The sequence below is a fragment of the Mustelus asterias genome, chromosome 15, assembly GCF_964213995.1.
Source record: "Mustelus asterias chromosome 15, sMusAst1.hap1.1, whole genome shotgun sequence".
NCBI classification, from domain to species: domain Eukaryota; kingdom Metazoa; phylum Chordata; class Chondrichthyes; order Carcharhiniformes; family Triakidae; genus Mustelus; species Mustelus asterias.
The window spans coordinates 76682341-76704522 of record NC_135815.1 but is presented as its reverse complement, the minus strand read 5'-3'; the positions used below and the strand labels follow the sequence as shown (position 1 = coordinate 76704522).

The following is a 22182-nucleotide window of genomic DNA, read 5'->3' as shown; positions in this document are numbered from 1 at the left end:
GTTAGCTGGTCATTATCACAATACTGTTTGAAGGACCTTGAAGCATCCACAGTATTTTCTTTGATATTACTACTTGTAGGCCCTTGCTGCATACAAATTTTTCGGCACGGTGGCACAGTGGTTAGCACTGCTGCCTTACAGCGCTAGTGACCCAGGTTCAATTCCAGCCTTGGGTGACTGTCTGTGTGGAGTTGGCACATTCGTGTCTGCGTGGGTTTCCTCCGGATGCTCCGGTTTCCTCCCACAGTCCAAAGATGTGCGGGTTAGGTTGATTGGCCATGGTAAATTGACCCTAGCATCAGGGGGCTTAGCAGGGTAAATATATGGGGTTACGGGAGTAGGGCCTGGGTGAGATTGTAGATGCAGGCTCGATGGACTGAATGGCCTCCTTCTGCATTGTTCGGATTCTATGATTACAATCGTGAGCACGCTCCAAAAGTACTTGTTGGTTATAAAGCACTTGGCACTGTCCTGAGGTTATGAATAATGTTACATTAATATAAGTTCTTTACATAAGTAAGATTAGTTCATTGTTTCAGTTGTTACCAACCTGAGCTCCTTCGGGTGGTGGAAGTCTACGGCCAGGCACTGGAGGAACAGGTGATCCACATTCCTGACAGAAACGTGCAAAAGGATCGGATGGGCGAGGAGCAAGGCAGCACATACACCTAAAAATAAATTACAATGGACACATGGGAGAAACAAACCATATACTTTCCGCATTGCCAACCATCACTCACTAAGAAATTATAACAAACTGAAGATTCTACACAGTACATGAGGCCATTTACCGGTAAGTCACTGCATTGGCCTGTGCTACCCATTGATAATGGAAGGCCAATGCAGTGACTTACTGTAAATGAAGTAAATTACTAAGTCTAGCTGGGCAATTAATATAGTTTGTTAATGGATTAATTTTTAAAAATTCATTCGTGGGACATGGGCGTCGCTAGCTGGCCAGCATTTATTGCCCATCCCTGGTGGCCTGAGGGCAGTTGAGAGTCAACCACATTGCTGTGGCTCTGGAGTCACATGCAGGCCAAACCAGGCCAGGATGGCAGATTTCCTTCCCTAAAGGATATTAGTGAACCAGATGGGTTTTTCCGACAATCGACAATGGTTTCATGGTCATCAGTAGATTCTTAATTCCAGGTTTTTTTATTGAATTCAAATTCCACCATCTGCTGTGGTGAGATTCGAACCCGACTCTCCAGAACATCAGCTGAGTTTCTGGATTAAAAGTCTAGCGATAATACCACTAGGCCATCACCTCCCCCACTTGATCACTCTGATGTTCCTTACACACTCCTATAATTATATTTGTCTCAACATAATTTCCTAATTTGGCTATATGGCAACACTTCAGAAGTAATTCATTTCTATAAAGCATTTTGGGATGCATCCTAAGTATTTTGTATGGTGCTATTCAGCTGAAAATCTTTTTCCCTTGTATACACACTTTCAAAAAAAGGATTACATATGGCTACAATACTGAAAATACACATTTTATAGAACAGCATATCCGAGAGAATATAGCACTAGATTATAAATCAGAATCCCCAGTGGATAAAACAAGTCAGCATCATTATCTACTTTAATCTCAACCCATACAAACTGTAAGCAATTGTGAGAGGGGTAAGAAAACTTGAAGCAACCTTTTATTTTGAATGCAGACAGGAATTTAAGCTGAATTGCATAGACTTACTATCCTTGGTTCACTTTGTACATTGGCAGAAGGCAGGCATGCAGAAAGAAGCAAGACAGGGGAAAGTGTGTGAAAGTATGAAAAGAAAAAAACACAATAAGCATAAGACATCTGTGATTTAACATTTCCAAAACAAAATGCAAAAACCATGATGGCTACCACAATCCCAGCCAATATCAATGAAGTCCTGAACTTACAACACACACAGCGACAGAGCATGGACTGAATTGCATCTCTCCAACAGGAGAGTGTTACCCTCAGCCACGCTGGCAAGGGTCAGCTGTAGTTCAGTGTAGCACTTCTGCATCAGATTGTGGGTTTGAATTTCACTCCAGAGATTTGAATACAAAATCTAAGAGGGCCATTCTAGCACAGAGGTGAAGGTATACTGCACTTCAGGAGGTGCTGGTCTTTGGGGATGCAAGTTTAAATCGAGGGCCTATCTGTTGTAATCCAATGGCACTATTTTGAAGGGGAGCAGGAGTTTTTCACTGGTGTCCTGGCCAATGTCTATCTCTCAATCATTATCACTCAAACTAGTTAACTGGTCATTATCCCATTGCTATGTGTGCACCTTTACTACACGCATATTAGCTAGTACATTTCCAACACTGACTTCATCCTAAAGTACTTCACTAGTTGTAAAACATTTTGGGGTATCCTGCAGTCCTATTGGCACGATGGAAGCGGAAGTCTGTTTTCCCCTCTCACACTGAATCTTAAATGTTCTTGATGAAGGTGAGGTTTAAAGGCCTGCAACATTATCTTGGGAAGAAATCAGCAGGCACTTCGCTGCTGCAGTCCTTTAAATCGCAATAAGAACTCCAAAAGCCCATCTAATGAAAGATTGTTTAGGGCAGAGAATCATTTGGTCAGCCTGGGCCTTTAACATGCAGAAGCAAGAGTTGCTTTAATGTTTTTTCCCCCTGGCGATATAGTTAGCATTGCATTTGATCAAATTCAGTAAAAAAAATTGAATGCCTTCTGCCCTCAAGTTGTTGACGATTTAAAATGATATTGGTCTGTAAATCTCTCTAAACCATACCTGAAGAAGGCAGAAAGGTATTCAGAAAACCATGAAGAAAAGGTAACAATGAAAACAAGTCTGAAACAGAACTGGAGCTGGGTGCCATCAGGAGGCTTGGTCCTTCTGACTGTGTGTCTCCACCTAATCAACTGTCTCCAGGCTCATTCTACCATGTAATTTAGTTCATGTAACACAAATGAAGACTGATATCAGAGGATCTGGTATGTAAGACAGTCACATACTTCAGGAAGTCAGTCTCCCTCTGAATTCTCATGGTTTGGGTATTGTTCAGGGTCTTTGGAGGACTGGCATCAATCGAAGCAACCAACTGGAGAATACAGAAAGGGTACAAATGAGAAGACGTAAGAATTCACATACATAAAACACATTAAAAAAATGTTTTCCCAAATCACAGTCTGTGAAGGAATCCCAGGTCTGGAAGTTGCGATTTCCTTCCTTGTGTTATTAGTTTTCTGTAACTTCTAGTCCATCTACTAGATGAGTCATAAGAACACAAGAAATAGAAGCAGGAGTAGCCACCAGGCTCTTCAAGCCTGCCCCACCTTTCAATATGATCATGGCTGATCTGTGCTGACCTCAATTCTTTTTCTGTGCCATTTCCCCATAGCCCTCAAGTCCTTGATCTATCAAATATTTATCCATCTACACTTTAAATACTTTTAATGATCCGGCCTCCACTACCCTTTGAGGCAGAGAATTCCAGTCGAATGGTCTAGATGAAAAAGGGAAGGGCATATGACTCTCCAATAAACCCAGCTCACCAAGTTTTAGAGACCAACTGACGCTCATACTCATGGAAATGAGTCATATGTGCAAATGTAGCTAACTTTCCAGATACAAATTTCCAGAGGTTTAAGTTGTACAGATCCTCCATTTTAATTCTGCTAAAATCAATGTAGGGAGAAAGGAATTCAAAGTACTGAAGATGATGAGTTGGGTTTCACAATGTAGTGTCCTTGGGAGGCAAAGGCTGACTTTGGGCCTATGGTACACTACTAGAGCCTTCCCCCATGTCATGTCTGGGTATGTAGTAGACTAACTGATAAGGATTGATTGCGATGATTGGCTAACAGTTATTGTTATAACATGCAGCTACCAGGACGAGCTGGATAGATCTTGGGTCTTTTTTAAAAATGTAGAAATCCCTTTGTTCCCAAGGTCCGATGAATTAGTGTGGGAGCAGATTTGTATTAAGGTAAAGACTGGCATAGACCAGCTTGGCCTGTTTCAGAGTCAGTCTAGGTAAAAATGGCAGAGCAGACTCGTGTTCCTAAAAACACCCCTCCTGTGGACCGATTATCAAGGGTGAGAAATTTCTGTCATTTGGTGGAATTCTAACTTTTGGAGAATGGAATTCTGCCCTTCTAGTTATTTTCTGACCTCTGCCTTCCCTCAGCCTCCAACAAGGTCAAAGGCAGGAGGAGAGAGTCTCAGAAGTTCCGGAAAATCTCGGCCAATAGCCTTGGGGAAGTCGCTGCTCATCCCACTGGGAGGGTGTGCTCTGTTGCTGCATGCTTGGTGGAGCCATGGGGTTCAGCAAGTGGGTGGCGCATGGAGCCTGAATCACCAGGGGTTTGGTATGCCCAGGGTAGGGGCAGCTGTGAATCTGTGTCTTTGGGGGTTCAGTGGGGTAATGGGGAGCAGTGGAGTCCAAGACTTGGTGGGGGGGTGGCAGTTGACAGGGTGGTGGAGTGAGACAGCAGAGTCCGAGTCTCTGAGGGGTCGGAAGGCAGAGGATTGCAGAGGATAGAAGTGGAGCCTGAGTCTTCAGGGGTTTGGTAGGCGCATGTTAGGGGCAGCAGTGGAGTCCGAGTCTCGGAGGAGAAGTGGGGGGGGAGGAGTTCAATGAGGCGGAGGGAGCAGCAGAGTCTGACACTCGGGGGGGCTGGGGGGTTCATAGGATGCTGGGTGGGAAGCAGCAGAGTCTGAGTCTGAGGGGTTTGGTAGGCAAGGGGAACATAGTTAGAAAAGGAGGTTGCTGAATGAATGGGGCAGGGGGATTTGGGAAGAAGGGCGTGTGCAGTGGGGGAAGTGAAGCTAATTACAATGCGTGTGCATGTTCACCTTCATCCACTCTGATAGAGGCAGGAAAATAATTTGCAGGTGCCTGAAAATGGAGAATGCACTGGCAGCAGCAAATAGAATTCACACCAAACAATGGGACCTCCTTTCTCATCGTACCCATTCAATCTCATATCTGCAAGGGAATCTCAGGATCTAATCATTTGTAATTAGATTGCCAAACTTGTCGGCTTATTAGTTTGCGGGTAAGACATGGGAACAATTGTACTGTAGTGACAAGATCATCAGTTCTGGTGCTAAATAGAAGGTCTGCAGGCAAGATGGGGAAAATGGTAAAGGGAGAAGAATAGCCTTAAAGATTAAGAATGAAATCACTTCAATAAGAGTATATAGTGAGAGGTAATCAGGCAATTGAGACTTTATGGGTAGAATTAAGATATAGAGAAGGATTTAAGATTGCAGCAGGATCCCTGATCATGGCCGTGGAGTGTTGGATTGTATGCAGAGATAAGACACGCATGTAGCAAAGCAGAATGGTGTTAATGAGGGATTTTAATGGTCATATAGATTGGGATAAGCAGACGAGCACATATCAGAAAGGTAGTGAATTCCTTGAGTGTGTTGGGGGATAGTTTCCTCTGACAACATGTCCAAGAACCAACAAGGTGGAAGGCCATATCAGATTTAGCAATCAACCCAGATTTAGTTAACAGCCTAATGCTGCATGCGCATCTAATAGCAGTCATAATACAATTTAATTTAATTTAGTGTTTGAAAGGGAGAAAGGGAAAACAGTTGCTAAGATTCTACATTTAGATAAGGCTGACTTCAACAGGATGATACGGACACGGAACTGGGCAAATTTGTTAGTGGGTAAAACAACAGAAGAAGAGTGGGAACTGTTCATAAAATAATTTAAGGTGATTCCAAAAAAAATTTAAGGTGATTCACAACCAGTTTATACCTCTGAAGGACAATAGCAATGGCCAATTAAACAGCTAAGAGATGACATAAAACTCAAAAAAGCCAACAAAAGTGCAAAAATACCAGTTTCTGACAACTGAGAAAGAAATGAAAGGCTGACCAAACATAGCAAGAGTTACAAAATAGGGAGTTTGAAAATAAACTTGCAAAGGATATCAAAATCAATGCAAAACACTGTTACAATGAGATTATTAAAAAGGATAGGCTGAAGCAATGTGGTTCCCTTACAAACTGGTCAGTGATTTTATCAATGAAACTAAGGAAATGGCGGACATGCTTTGCATCAGTACTTAAGGTAGGCAAAGAGGCCAGCATGCCAGACATCAGGAGAAAATTATTATTGAATCAGGGGTAAGGCCTCAACAAAATTAACACGTCAGATAACAGTAATTGAAAAATAATACTGCTGTAAAGCAACAAATGCCCAGGGCCTACTGGTTTCCATCCTGGGATTTTAAAAAAAGGTGAGAATATTGTAGATGCTTTAACTATAATGTGCCAAATGCTCTACCAAGAAGCCGGAGAGCCTGGTGAGAGATCAAAACTGTGTCTTATTGTTAATTTTATCAGGACATTCGAGAAAGCCAGACTACCGGATTTGCCCCCCCCCCGTCCACACCTCCCATAAGGCCTCCCCCTTCCTCACAGACACTGGGAACCCCCCCAATTCCCAGACATGTCCCTCTCCCTCCCTCCGGGGACCGTAATTACATGCACGTTCCTGGTGGGTTCCCTTCGCCTTTGATCCGGTTTTAAAAATTGGCTGTGAAGCTTGCCGACATTGGGGAATTCGTAATGTGGGGGGGGACACAATATGGCAGGGAAGCCCACTAATGGGATGTTAATGTATTGAAATGAGGTTCCTGACTTTCTTGGATGGGAACCTCGTTATGTCACTGGTGGGGGTTGGGAAAATTGGAAAATGAGATCTTACCGGCACGATTCTCATTTTCAAGCTGCCCTAGGATTTTGTGTCCGTGTCACTATTTGTGCTTGGGGTGAAGATGGGTGCACAATCCCCCTTACTTCATTTTATCAATCATTTGTTGCAGCCTGTGTTCTGAACGTACTCACACAAAGCTGTTAGGAGGTCATCTTGCAATTTTGACCCAGCTGTCATGAAATTTTAGCCTGGCAACAATGAAACCCGTGTACTGTTGTTGACCATTACAGCTAATGTAATCTAAACGAAGAACATCACATGATACAATCTATGAATTATTAATGGCAGCGGTGACTCTAGTTAGTCCTCAGCTGGAATATTACATACAGTTCTGGGCGCCACACTATAGGAAGAATGTGAACGCATTGGAGAGAGTGCAGAAGAGGTTTACAAAAATAGTTCCAGGAATGAGGAACTTCAGTTACTCAGATACACTGGAAAAATTGGGTCTGTTCTCCTTGGAGAGGAGATGGCTAAGAGGAGATTTGATAGAGCTGTTCAAAATCATGAGGGGGCTGGACAGAGTAGATAGGGAGAAACTGTTGCTTCTCATAAAAGGATCAAGAACAAAAGGGCTGAGATTTAAAGTGATTTGCAAAAGAAACAGATGCGATGTAAGAAAAAAACTTTTACATAACGAGTGGTCCGGGTCTGGAATGTGTTGTCTAGAAGTGTGGCAGGTTCAATCAAGGCATTCAGGGCATTAGATGATTATTTGAATAGAAAAGATCTATAGGGATACGGGGAAAAGGCAGGAGAATGACGAAGTCATAGTCCGGAATTTTCTGGCTGTTCTCGTTATGGTGAATCTCTGCCATGCATTTCCCTGTGGCACGGGTGCACAGAACTGGAAACCCCATTGATAGCAGCGGGATCAGAAGATCCCATCACCTGACAATGGTGGGCACTCTCTGCGAGACATGCTGCGGGGACGTGGAAAATCCCACCCATAATACTAATTCAGAGGGCCGATGCAGACAAGATGGGCCGAATGGCCTTCTTCTGCACCGTAACAATTCTATGATCTTAAAGTTTTAAAATGGCTGACAGACACAAGCGATGTCAATAAACCATTCAATCTTTGTCATGATCTGTGTAATAATACTGCTTTGCAAATCATTTCCAGAAATCCCTTACTTGTACTTAACAGCAGGAAAATTATTCCTATTTGTAGAATTCCAAAGTGAACTGAGAGAGTATTTACCTGCCTGTGGGACTGAGGTGTTGCAGTTAGCTCACGTCCAGGGACTAAAGTTCCTAATCGGCTGTTCAGGAAACGTGGACTATTAAATGATTTGTGTAGGCCATTGTCATCTATCTTCAATTCTAGTAATAAAAAGTACAATGAAAATCTGCATTCCCTTCCCATCTATCGTTAATGCAGACAATTCATTTAAAATTCTCTCACACTTTTAACAAGCAATTTCTCAGTCAATTCTCAGTAAAGCCTGTATCTATTTCTATCACTCTGAGATGTGTTAGTCAGAAGTCCACTGCAGATACATTCAGGATAATTTGTACCTAAGTAACCTTATGGGAAACACAGCGGGTCGAGTGGGACACTGGCTTGGCATCTATTCCAATATAACTTTCCAATGACTTCAATAGAAAATAATATTGGGCTGGGTGTAAAACGAGCCAATTCCATCAGTATTTCTTAAATGGGGAGAGATTGGGTTCAAAGGCACCAGGGTGGTCTTGTTCATAAGTCATTGAAAGCTATCATGTAGGTGCAGCAAACAATTTGGAAGGCAAATGGTACATTTGGCCTTTATTGCAAGAGGATTTGAGTACAGGAGTGAAGAAATCTTGCTGCAATTGTACAAAGCCTTGGTGAGATTTCACCTGGAGTATTGTGTACAGTTTTGGTCTCCTTACCTAAAGGTGGATACAATTGCCATGGAGGAAAAGCAATGAAGGTTCACCGGACTGAATCCTGGTCTGATGAGGAGAGATTGAGGAGACTGGACTTGTATTCTCTTAGATTTTAGGGGGATGAGAGGTGATCTCATTGAAATAAACAAAATTCTAACAGGCGAATGCAGGAAGCATGTTTCCCCTGGCTCAACTGGGACAAGGGCAGGTGGACTAGCCTCCGGGGGGTTTTACAGGCCCACGCTCCTGCAAAGCCATCCGGGGGAGAACCGTAAAATTCTGCCCCATGGTTCAAACATCGATGCAGCTGCTTCTTTTCAGGCAGCTGCTGGAAATATAAGCAACATCTCCCGATTTACAGTGCGCTGCTGTAAGAGGGAGGTGACTGAAGTTCTCTCTACAAAGAGAAACATCCCAATCCCTCTTCCCTGACAAGGAGGTTGAGGCTTTGCATGAATTGTAGGCTTCCCCGTGGCACAATGTCACTGACTGCACGCACATTGCCATGCAGCACCTCCCTGGAAAGGGAACCAGACCTTCAATGTGCAGATGGTGTGCAAGCACAGGCAGTATTTCATGCAGTTGAATGGCTATTCTCCTAACAACAGTCACAATTCCTTCATTCAGTGGTTGTCCTCTGATCCATCTGCATTTTTGAACCACCATGACAAGTCAAAGACTAGCTATTGGAGTGACAAGGATTATCCCTTTATAACATGGCTCATGAATCTGGTCTGGAATTCATGCACAAGTGAGCGGCAGGCCTACAACAAGAGCCACAAAGAATATCATAGAATGCATCATCATCACTATCTTCAAGCAATCCTTCTTCCTCTGCCTGTACTGCTCAGCAGGAGTAATTTAGCATGGCCAATCCACCTAACCTGCTCATCTTGGGACACTAAGGGGCAATTTACCATGGCCAATTTACCATGGCCAATTCACCCTATCCTGCACAGTGTGGGAGGAAACCGGAACACCCAGAGCAAACCCACGCAGACACAGAGAGAATGTGCGAATTTCACACAGACAGTCACCCAAGCCTGGAATCTAACCCAAGTCCCTGGCACTGTGAGGCAGCAGTGCTAACCACTGTGCCACCGTGCCGCCCATCACCTTACTCCACCTCTGCCTCAAATTCGTCTGCTACTGAAGTCTTCATCGGTTCCTTTGAAACCTCTGGAAAACTACTTCAATTAACTCCCGGTTGGCCTCCCTTGCACTGTTCTTATACACTGGGGTCATCCAAAACTCTGCTGCTCATGTCTTAACCCACCCCAAGTTCCATTCACCCGTTATCCTGTACTCACTGACATCCACTTCCTCCCTGTTAAGCAATGCCAAAATTTTAAAATTCTCATCCCTGTTTGTAAATCACTTCATTTTGCATCATCTTTACAACTCATCAGGATCTCCTCTAATTCTGGGCTCTTGAGCATCTCTGAATTTCATCGCTCCACCATTGATGGCCGTGTCTTCAGCTGGCAAGGTCCAAAGCTCTGGAATTCCATCCCTAAATCTCTTCACCTCGCTACCTTGTCCTCCTTTCAGACACTCCTTAAAACCTGCCTCTTTGAACAAGCTCTTCATCTGCCCTAATATCTCTTTATCTGGCTCGCTGTCAAACTTGGTTATATAATGTTCCTGTTAAGCAGCTATTGCTATTATACTTTTTATTGTGTGAAAGGGGCTTTATAAACACAATTTGGTGCTGTTGTCAAATTATTCAAACAAAAGACAGCATCTTCAACAGTGTAGCACTCTCTGAGTACTTTGCACTGGAATTAACAAATAAACTACTACGTAAAAGAGCTCTGTAAGATTAAACCATTAAATTCCTGAGATTGCTTACCAGGAATTTTTTGTGTTGCCTCTTCCCAGGCAGGTTTTCTTTCCTTGCTCAGGATTGTGCTGAATATGGCTGTGGAAGCTCCCAACCCCTCTAGAGTTTCCTAAAACAATAAGATTATTTGTTAAAAAAATACACAGTTATGGTACAGTTTATTTATTAGTGTCACAAGTAGGCTGACATTAACACTGCAATGAAGTTACTGTGAAAATTCCCTAGTCGCCACACTCAGGTGGTACAACTTGCCTGTGCAGAAGGATGACGTTTCAAATCTTTATAAATCAACAGCTCTCAGGTTTTGTGAAATGAATGACACTATGGTGACCACCTAAAGGCGGTGACCCATGCAAGGGTACAGTTCTGTAACTGTCTGTAATAATTTGCTCAGATATCCAAGCTTCAAGTCTTAGCATTGACAAGGAGTGTTCTCATGCAACTTGACCAAGGGAACTATCATAGTGAGTTTACATTCAGTCCTCACCTACTCCCCTTGAGGTTAACGTATTAGGAGCAGGAATGCTGCCTGTGTCCAGGTATCCTGTGGCTAATGGCAGAGCTTTAATGGCCTAACTGACAGCAGCATGTTTACCACATAGCCATGGTTCAATGGTAACATTCCCACCCGAGTCAGAAAGTCAAAGGTTTAAATCCCCCATCAGCAACTTGAACACACAATTTAGGCTAACACTACTGTGTGGTAGCACAGAGGTGCTGCACTGTTGGAAATGCCACAGTTCAGATGAAATGTTGATCCTGTACATGCTCTGCGATGGACAAAAAGAGAATTCTATGGCATCTTTTTCAAAGCACAGCAGTTCAGTTCCTGCAGTGTCCTGGACAATGTTTATCCTCTGACCTACACCAAAAGTATATTAACTGGTTACAATAGCTCCAGAGTCAGCTGTAAAGGAACTGTGCTTTACTGCACAAAATAAAGCAAAACCGCAAGCCTGTGGGGAACACAAACAGGTTCCAACTGGGACAGTGCAATAATGGAACCACTCAGGGTATTGCTTTATACAGGGCTCGGTATATGAGCTCCACCTGGTGAGTTAATTACCAATCATCGGGGAGCTCGTATTCGACGAGTCCTACAGGGAGGTCAATCAGTGATTCCCCCATGCAAGTTCCAGGGGTTATCACACTGGTCATTCTGAAAGTTGAGAGAATAAAAAACAAGAAATTATAGACATGTCAGCCTAACAATGGTTGTGGAGAAATAAATTGTTGGAAACTATAATTAATTATGAAATGATTGAACACGAAAAGACTTTGAGCTGATTGGAAAGAATTATAGATCCCTGATTCTATACTTGCTAATATGCAACTTTGACTTTTTCTAGTTCTGATGAAAGGCCATCAAACTGAAATGCTAACTTGGTTTCTCTCCCCACTGATGCTGCCTGACCAGCTGAGTACTTCCAGCATATTCTGTTTTTTATTATGGATTTGTAGAGGGCTATTCATGTCTAATAAACCTGATTGAATAACTATTTCACTAGGCAAGTACAGTAACCTATCGTTGGATTTATATGGATTTCTTGAAAGCATACAGTTTGCCTTTTGGCCAAAAATCCTATTTTTTCATATATTTTGTGTACAAATTGGGGCTTAAGTTTTGGTCGGAAAATATGAACCCTTTCTACTTCCCACTGCATCGCTGCCTCTTCCATAGGCCGAGTCCCTCCCTCTCGCCAACTCTCTGTTTTCCTGCCAGACTCTCTCTCTCGCTGCTACACTACCCGAGTCACTCTGTCTCTCGCCACTTCCCTGACGGACTCTCTGAGGTGGGATTTTCTGGCCGTGCTCGCCCCAATATCAGAAAATCCCGCCTCAGGTCAATGGACCTTTGCATGATCCGTGTCCCACCTGCTCGGATTCCCGTGGCAGGCAGGATGGGAAAATTCCGCCGCCTCTCTCTCTCTGGCCACTTCCGCAGCAGAATCTCTCTGTCGTCACTTTCCTACCGACTCTCTCGCATCTTTCTTGCCAGACTCTCTTGCTGCTTCCCTTCTTTCCTAAATGGCACAGATCAGGTCAGGCATGCTGCATCGGCCCTGGTGCCGAATGTGCAGATAACCTCTGAGTCAGTGACATTATTGGCAGTACCACACTAGGATTGGGAGGCCAGCAAATAAAGTGCACAGCTACCATTAAAAGAGACAACCTAGATGAGCTTAGCTAATACTGTGCAGAAAGAGAGGACCTTCAGTGAGCCATTGAATCATAGAATCCCTGCAGTGCAGAAGGAGGCCGTTCGGCCCATCGGGTCTGAAACAACTCTCTGACAGGCCCTATCACACATTTGCCGTGGCTAATCCATCTAACCTACACATTTTGGGACACTAAGGGGCAATGACCATGGTCAATCCACCTAACCTGCACATCTTTGGAGTGTGGGAGGAAACTGGAGCACCTGGAAGAAAATCCGTGCAGACATGGGGAGAACGTGCAAACTCCACAGAGACAGTCATCCAAGGCTGAAATTGAACCTGGGTCCCTGGTGCTGTGAGGCAGCCGTGCTAACCACTGTGCCGCCCCTAATCTTAGAAATCATAGAAATCATAGAAACCCTACAGTGCAGAAGGAGGCCATTCGGCCCATCGAGTCTGCACCGACCACAATCCCACCCAGGCCCTACCCCCACATATTTTACCCGCTAATCCCTCTAACCTACGCATCCCAGGACTCTAAGGGGCAATTTTTTTCACCTGGCCAATCAACCTAACCCGCACATCTTTGGACTGTGGGAGGAAACCGGAGCACCCGGAGGAAACCCACGCAGACACGAGGAGAATGTGCAAACTCCACACAGACAGTGACCCGAGCCGGGAATCGAACCCGGGACCCTGGAGCTGTGAAGCAGCAGTGCTAACCACTGTGCTACCGTGCCGCCTTAAACCTTATGAATCTTAAAACCTTGTGGATATTTTGTAGCTCAAAGTGGAATATGGCAATTGAGTGTGGTTCTGTCCTCGTCGTACCCAGGAACACTGATTTCTGTAAGCCTAAAAATTTGGTTTCTAAAACTTGACTTTTACATGATTATATATGGTAATCGTTTTAAGTCTGAGATCAACAGATTTTTATTCGTCAAGAGTATTAATTGACATGGAGCCATGGGGTGTAGAATTAGGATATAAATCAACCATGGTCTCATTAAACCGTGGTATAAGCTGGAGTAAAGATCTGTTTACATTGCTCCACAGTGCTCCTTATCTGTTGTTAATAGTGCACACAAATTGGTTCTGGATGCAAAGTGTTTATGTTTTGGTCGAACTAATCATTTGATTAAATCTTCTGGATTCAACTTGGAAAAAAAAACTTGGATGTTTTCCACGCTTAACTCTGTTTCTACAATCTCCATTATCAAGGCTGTTGAAATTGTTACAATAGTCTTTTTCCACACAAAGGGAAATTTACCCCAAAAGGCTGGGGATATTGGATGAATTAGACCTTTTTAAGACCTTTCAATAGATTTTCAATCGGGAAGGCAGGTAAATGGAGCTAAAGTACAGATCAGCCCTGACCTTCCAGGATAGCAGAACAGGTGCATGGGACTGAATGGCCTTGTTCTTATGTTCTGATATATTAGATTCAGGAATGATACAGCTATCTATGTATTGCCCTCACCTGGCGGCACAGTGGTACAGTGATTAGCACTGGTGCCCCACAGCACCAGGGATTCGGCTTCGATTCCTGGCTTGGGTTACTGTCTGTGTGGAGTTTCCACGTTCTCCCTGTTCTGCGTGGGTTTCCTCCGGGTGCTCCGGTTTCTTTCCACAGTCTGAAAGACGTGCTGGGTAGGTGTATTGGCCGTGCTAAATTCTCCCTGCGTGTACCCGAACAGGCGCCGGAGTGTGGCAACTTTGGGATTTTCACAGTAACTTCATTGCATTGTTAATGCAAGTCTACTTGTGACGAATAATAAATAAACTTTAAGAATGTGAACAAACAGGAAGCTGACATTAGGAGAATCTCTCTAGATTATTTTTTGACTCCCACAGGGATCAATTAATTTCTATGTTCAGGGATACCCAGCTCGCACTCCAACACTTGGTACATGCAACATACTTACTGTACCCGACTAGACCCACTCACCTGTCTAGAAAGCTCCTTTGCATAATCTTGCAGGAAATTCTGGTCATCATCTTCCAGTAGCTCCGGTGTATTGGGCTGCACATACTCCACAAGAAATACCTTGGTCACCACACCACTCTCGCGGCCATCTCTAATAGTCAACAGAAAGTTTGCAGATGACACGAAACTTAGAAAAGTGTCATGCTGTGAGGAGGACCGCAGCAGACTTCAGGACGACAGACAAACAGGCAAAATGGGCAGATGCAATTTGATACAGAGAAGTGTGAAAGAATAGATTTTAATAGGAAGAATGAGGAAGGGCAACATAAACAAAATTGTACAATTTCAAAAAGGATGCAAGAACAGAGAGTTTACAAATATGGATCTTACAATGTGACAGGACAAGCTGAGAAAGGGTAGGGGTGGGATTTTCCGGCTGCACTTGCCCCAAGACTGGAAAATCCCACCCAAGGTCAACAGATCTTTGCATGGTCCTGTCCCGTCCCTACAATTCCCATGGCGGGCGGGACGGGAAAATTCCACCCTCAAAGTGCGTACAGGATCTTGGACTTTAAAAAGAGGCATAGAGTGCATAATGAAGGAAGTTACACTGAGGGCGGAATCTTCCACTCCTGGACTAATTCGTGTGGTAGGGCGAGAAGTCAGAGGGACTCGCTACCAAAAAGGTAATGGATAAACCCACTGAATCATGCAATGTCTTGCTAATTAATTATGCAGTCACAAGGTTGACGTTGAATCTCGTGATGGGTGGACAACCTGGTTAAAAGGCACCCAGACAGCCATTCACTCAATGTGCCAGGATCTTTGGGGACCATGTTGTGCAAGCTCCAGCACCCCAGTTCAGCGATGTCTTCTTGGAGACTCTCCTCTGGGCTGCTGAGGAAAGGTGGGAGGTCCTCTTTTCAAGGGAGAGTCACAGGAGGCCACCCTGTCTGACCACGGCAGCCTGGCAGCAGGTTGCCAGGGTGGTCAAGCGCCTGTGCGTTTTAAAGGAGGGCTGCCCTACAGTGCAAGAAACAGATCAATGACCTTATCTGCTCCGTTAAGGCAAGCGAACCTTCCACTCACTTCAAACTCACATCAACACTGAATTTCTGGTATTCTATCATGGGATGTGGGTGTTGCTAAGCCAGCATTTTGGCTAGTTGCCCTTGAGAAGGTGGTGGTGAGCTGCCTTACTGAACTACTGCGGTCCATTTGGAGTAGGTACATCCACAGTGCTGTTAGAGAGGGTCTCCTAGGATTTTGACCCAGCAATAGTAAAGGGACAGCCCCAAGTCATGATGGTACATGGCTTGGAGGGGAACCTGCGGGTGGTGGTGTTCCCATGAGCCTGCTGCCATTGCCCATCGAGGGGGTGCAGGTGGCTACTTTGGAAGGCTCTACCAAAGAAGCCGGAGAGTTGTTACAGTGCATCCTGTAGATGGTACACAGCTGCCATTGCTTTTGGTGGTGGAGGGAGTGAATGTTTAAAGTGGTGGATGGGGTGCCAATCAAATGGAGGAGGCATTTCAGGTGGACCCCCTTCTTCCCTAACTCTTCCCGGAGAAATGGCCAATGGCTGAGAGTGAACAGCAACTCTACACTTTGCTGGGATCTCGTGGTCATTGAGAGCCCTCTGGGCCAAACCTTCTGCCATGTTGCCTTCATCAAACAGTGAGGAATAGCAAATGAGGAAGTTCTCATTTATTTTCCACATCTTTATTCGGGTTTACCTTTAGTTATTCAGTTGTGCTGATCTTGAACTCCATCAACCTGAGCAGACTTTCCCCCTAGCGATGTTTTGCATTTGGACATTGGCGGCGTTGCCTAGATCTGGAGCTGGCTCTGTTCTAGGATTTCAAACAGTCTCCACCTCCTTTTATCCTCTCCGTCACCCACCAACCTGCCTTATTGAACCACTGCAGTCCATTTTGGGTGGTGATGATTTAAGTCATCATTGACCCCCTCCCATCACTGTTGACCCTCCCATGTCACCTTCACTCTTACTTCAGTTACCCTGGAGCCACCCTCCGTCACCCTGGACTCTATCACTGTTAATGTGCATGCCTTCCTTCCCAGCTTAGTGTACACCAGTCACAGTTCCAATGGCCAGCATGATCCTCCCCACTCCTGCGATCTGTGCCACCACTATCCTTGTCCCCTCAGTGACACCCCAGATGAGAACTATGCCTGTCACACCAGGAACCTGACCCCCCAACCTTGCCACATCACACTTCCTCCTCTCGGGGTCATTGTCCTCTCATATCACCAGCAGTTCTCCTCCCAGGATCCCAACGTTCACTCGACCTACTCCTCCCTCTGAAGTAATCTGGCCCCACCCACCTCCCTCCCTTTTCATGCTTTCCTTTCCCCCACACCTCAACGGGACATCTTGTCAACCTCTCTTGTTCTCATTCAAACTCCCCCACCCTTCTTCTCCTCTGCATTCCCAGTTTGTGTCTTGCACCCACCACCTCCCACCTTCATGTCTTTCGAATGCATCGTTCCTGCAACCAGCTTCAACTCCAGGTAAGAGTTTTAAAATTCTCCCTCGTTGGGTACACGTCATGAATGTCCGTTCGGGTTTCAGAACAGCGTGAATTCCCGCTGGCAGGGGCTGAGATTGGACAGGGCGCACGATTCCAGTCTGTTGTGCTTTTAATGTGCTTTTAATCCACCTGAAGAAGGGGCTCAGAGCCTCGAAAGCTTGTGTGGCTTTTGCTACCAAATAAACCTGTTGGACTTTAACCTGGTGTTGTTAAACTTCTTACTGTGTTTACCCCAGTCCAACGCCGGCATCTCCACATCGTGCTTTTAATGAACATGCATGAGATGCATGGTGGGTTCCTGCCGAGCTTCAGCTAAAGACACGACCTGGCATCAACCCGCCATGAATGGTGGGAGGACAATCCTGACCTCTTTGCCTGATATGGGGAAACTGATATTTTGCTCCCCACCACATCAGCTGCCATGAATCCCACTGATGGCAGGGCAGGTGGGAGGGTAGAGTGGGACGTGGGAGTGATTTTGCCCTAAGGTTTTATAACTGACTGGTTAAGACTCAGTTGAAATTCCATCATGAGCACCATATCTTAGGAGGGATATCAAAGCCTTGGAGAGGATACCAAGGAGGTTTTGCAGAATATTACCAGGAATGGGGGATTTCAGTTACATAAAGAGACTAGGGGAGCTGGAATTCTTCTCCTGAGAAAGAGCAGAGATGGTTGAATCATAGAATCCTTACGGTGCAGAACCATCGAGTCTGCACCGACAACAATCCTACCCAGGCCCTATCCCCGTAACCCCACATATTTACCCTGCTAATCCCCCTGGCACTAAGGGTCAATTTAGCACAGCCAATCCACCTAACCGGCACATCTTTGGAGTGTGGGAGGCAACTGGAGCACCCAGGGAAACCCATACAGACACAGGGAGAACATGCAAACTCCACACAGACATCCAAGGCTGGAATTGAATCCGGGTCCCTGGCGCTGTGAGGCAACAGTGCTAACCACTGTGCCACCGTGCCGTGAGGAGATTTAATAAAAGTGTTCAAAATTGTGAAGGGTTTTGATATGGTAGATAGGGAGAAACTGTTTCCACTGGCAGGAGGATAAGCAAACCCAGGAGACAAATTGAAGATAATTGGCAAAAGAATGAGAGGGGAATGAATAGTTTTTAATGCAGTGAATTGTTATGATCTGGAATACACCGACTGAAAAGGTGCTGGCTGCTGATTCATTCATATTTTTTTAAAAAGGAAATTGGATATATATTTCCAAAGCAAAAGTGTGAGGCTAAAGGGAAAGAGCAGGGGAGTTGAATTAATGGGATGGTCTTGCAAAGAGCCAGCACAGGCACAATGGGCCAAATGGCCTGCTTTGTGTTGTATGATTCTTGGATTTCTCATTTTGACCAATAAAAAACTCTCAAATTTTTCATGCACAGACATTTGGGAGATTTACCTAGAAACAGCCAAAGCTTTAATAGTCCCTTTGCCTGCCTGCAATGTGAATGGTTTCCTGTACTTTAAGGTGCAGCTTTCCCCATCATTTGATTTCTTCCAGAATTGAGGTCTGCTGCCATTGGTTGTGTAGTATATATCCACATCAGGGGTGTCTGTCAAATAGATAGGATAAAATAAAAATGTAATTAAGGAGCTTGCTTTCGTTAGAAACAAATCCCCACAAGATGTTTTGCATCTACTTAATGTCCACGTATGTGAAGTACAGGAGTTGGGATGGTACATTTTGGAGCAGGTTAAGGGGAGAGTTAACACTGATGTTCAAAATCTGAAGGCTTTCAACACAGTAAATCAGGAGAAACTGTTTTGACTGTCAGTAGCTGGCGAACACAGATTTAAGATAATTGACAAACAAACCAAAAGGTGAGATGAGAAGAATTGGATTTACAAAGCAGGTTATTCTGATTGGGAATGCACTGCCTGAAAAGGCTGTGGAAGCAGTGTCAATAGTTAAGTTTAAAGTTTATTTATTGGGGTTACAAGTAGGCTTACATTAACACTGCAATGTAGTTATTGTGAAAATCCTCTAGTCGCCACACTTGCGCCTGTTCGTATACACTGAGGGAGAATTTAGCATGGCTAATCCACCTAACCAGCGCGTCTTTCGGACTGTGGGAGGAAACTGGAGCACCCGGAGGAAACCCACGCAGACACGGGGAGAACGTGCAGATTCTGCAAAGTGACCCAAGCCGGGAATCGAACCTGGGTCCCTTGCGCGGTGAGGATGCAGTGCTAACCACTGTGCCAGCCTCAGCAACATTCAAAAGGGAATTGGATAAATTCTCTAAGAGGGAAAAACTTGCAGAGTTATGGTGAAAGAGCAGGGGGATTGCTCTTTCAAAATGCTGGGACAGGAAACGTGAGCTGAATGCTTCCGACTGTGTTGTAAGGTTCTTTGATTGGTTGGAAGGGCAAGGCATCCCTGAGTACAAACAAGTGGCAGGCATGTCACCATGGAAACAACTTCCCTTCAACAATGGTGGAGTGTTTGGCCTGATAGAACAATAACTGCATCGTTACAGCTGGTATGTGTAACATGGTATAAAGTTTAAACAGCTGTACTGGTTTACCTTTCCTTGCAGGTGCTTATTTCACAGAATGTAATATTGCTCTATTCAGAGTCAGTCGACCTGCTGTTTCCTGAATAGAAAGTAGCATTTAAACGTATGCACATTGGCTGAAATTCAGTGATATCCGAGAGCAACATTCCTGCCTCTGAATTAATATTTTCTGCGTGTGTCAACATGCTGCGCACACAGACTTAATTAAAAAAAAATCCAATCCACTTTACTTCAAATGGAATATAATCTGTTGAGTGATGAAGCTCTTGTTTTGAATGTAATTCTGTGTTCTGATTTTATTAGTACCGTTTATATTTTGGAGCCAGAAACCAGGCCTAAACAGACACATCACCTCATCTCCATCTGTGGAAGCCGTCTCTTTCATACGTTGCAAAGTGAGGAAATGAAAACATGATTAGTGCCATAAAGTATTTTTTCAATGCCACCTATGGCTCTGTGGAGAGCACTCTTACACATAGTCAGAAAATTGTGAGTTCATAGAATCCCTACAGTGCAGAAGGAGGCCATTCAGCCCATCGAGCCTGCACCAACAACAATCCCCATAAATCCATGTATTTACCCTGCTAATCCCCCTGACACTCGGGGGCAATTTACCATGACCAATCATTCTAACCCGCGCATCTTTGGAGTGTGGGAGAAAACTGGAGCACCCGGAGGAAATCCAGGCAGACATGGGGACAACGTGCAAACTCTACACAGAGTTTACCCAAGGTCGGAATTGAAGCCGCGTTCCTGGCACTGTGAGGCAGCAGTGTTAACCACTGTGACGCCCACTGTTCCAGAAACTTGAGCACACAATCCAATGCAGTACTGGGTGAGTGCTGCATTGTCAGAGGTGCTGTCTTTCAGATGAGATGTTAAACTTGCCCTCTCAGGTGGGTGTAAAAGATCACGTGCCACTTTTTCAAAGAACAGCAGCAGAGTTCTTCTGGCCAATGTTTATTCCTCAACCAACAACCCTAAAAGAAAACAAATTAGCTGATCATCATCCATTTCAAACATTCTGTGAGGGGATGTCATGTTGTGGGCAAGGCCAGCGTTTGTTGCCCATCCCTAATTGCCCTTGAACCGAATGGGCTAGCTAGGCTAATTCAGAGGGTAGTTAATAGTCAACCACATTGCTGTGGATCTGGAGTCACATATCGGACAGACCAGGTAAAGATGGCAGGTGAACCAGATGGGTTTTTACAGCGATCAACAATGACTGTCATGGCCATCATTACCGAGACCAGCTTTATATTCCAGATTTATGAACTGAATTTGGTGAGCTTGGTGAGCTTTGAACCCACACCCCCAGATTACTATTCCAGTGATATTACCACAACATCCCCACCCCCAATCCCACCTCTATTTCTGGGACCTTGCTTGAGCAAATTAGCCGCTGTATTTATTTTCTCTATGACAACAAAGGTGAAAACTACTCCACTAGCCATTAAGCACTTTAACATTTCCTGACATTATTAAAGGCAAATAATTGCAAGTTTGTCTTTATGTTTTGAAGGGAGGTCACTGTTGTTGGGTGAATAATTACAGCAGACTTTTTGCATGGAACAAGTTCTCACGTAATGGATGGCACTCCAATGGCAGGACTCTTGATATGGCACTGAGATAACACGTGAGGTTACATGCTCAATGCCGAGTGCTGATCTTGAAAACATGCCCTTTCAGCGAACAAACGAGAATGCTATCAACTGAGCAAAGCTGATATGATGACTTGAGAGATTTATTTGTTAAAAGCAAATGACTGCGGATGCTGGAATCTGAAACAAAAACAGAAAATCGCAGCAGGTCTGACAGCATCCGTGGAGAGAGAATAGAGCCAACGTTTCGAGTCTGGATGACCTTTTCATCAGTTAAAGTTAAAGGTTGCAAATGACAACCAAAAAGAGACACTACCCTCTGATTTAATTCTGTTTTATGTTTTGATTCCTCTGCCAATGTTGGTGTATAATTGCTAGGGCAGATGGTATTTCAAACATAAAAGACTTGCATTTAAATAGTGGCTTTCACAACCTCAGACCTTCCCACTCTACAGTCAATGGAATTTATTTTTGAAGGGAAAGACTGCTGTGATGTATGAAAACAGGGCAGCTAATATATAGTTCAGAAGATCCCACAAACAGTAGTATGATAATAACCAGATCAATCTTGCTTAAATGCTAGTCGAGCAATAAATATTGGCCAGGAGAACTCCCCTGCTCTTCTTCACAACAGTGGCATAGGATCTTTTACATCCTAGTAGGTTTGAAGGGCCCTCAGTTTACCTCATCTAAATACTGGCACTTCAAGCAGTGCAGCACTGAAATGTCAGCCTAGGTTTTGTGCTGACACTCCAGTGGAGTACCCTACTCCATAAGTGTGAACACACAACCCTGAGACTCAAGAGGTGAGAGTGTTACCACTGAGCCACAGCTGACATCTTGTTTAATAAATATTCACCTTTACAATCTTTACAGGTGCACATAGAAAGCATCCTTTCTAGATGTATCACAGCTTGGTATGGCTCCTGCTCTGACCAAGACTGCGAGAAACTACAAAGGATTGTGAAGGTAGCCCAATCCATCACG

The 22182-nt window shown here is 44.5% G+C and overlaps 1 protein-coding gene across 2 annotated transcripts in view; it reads right to left on the bottom strand.

Moving 5' to 3' along the window:
• Positions 1-22182, bottom strand: part of dzank1 (double zinc ribbon and ankyrin repeat domains 1) — an 81916-nt gene that overhangs the window by 55518 nt on the left and 4216 nt on the right. For both annotated transcript variants that reach the window (XM_078230151.1, XM_078230152.1), the window contains exons 3-8: positions 18475-18628; positions 14528-14657; positions 10430-10529; positions 7907-8028; positions 2975-3060; positions 551-668 (exon numbers count right to left, since the gene is read on the bottom strand). In XM_078230151.1, coding sequence (XP_078086277.1) covers positions 551-668; positions 2975-3060; positions 7907-8028; positions 10430-10529; positions 14528-14657; positions 18475-18628 — 710 coding nt within the window. The remainder of the gene's footprint in view (positions 1-550; positions 669-2974; positions 3061-7906; positions 8029-10429; positions 10530-14527; positions 14658-18474; positions 18629-22182) is intronic.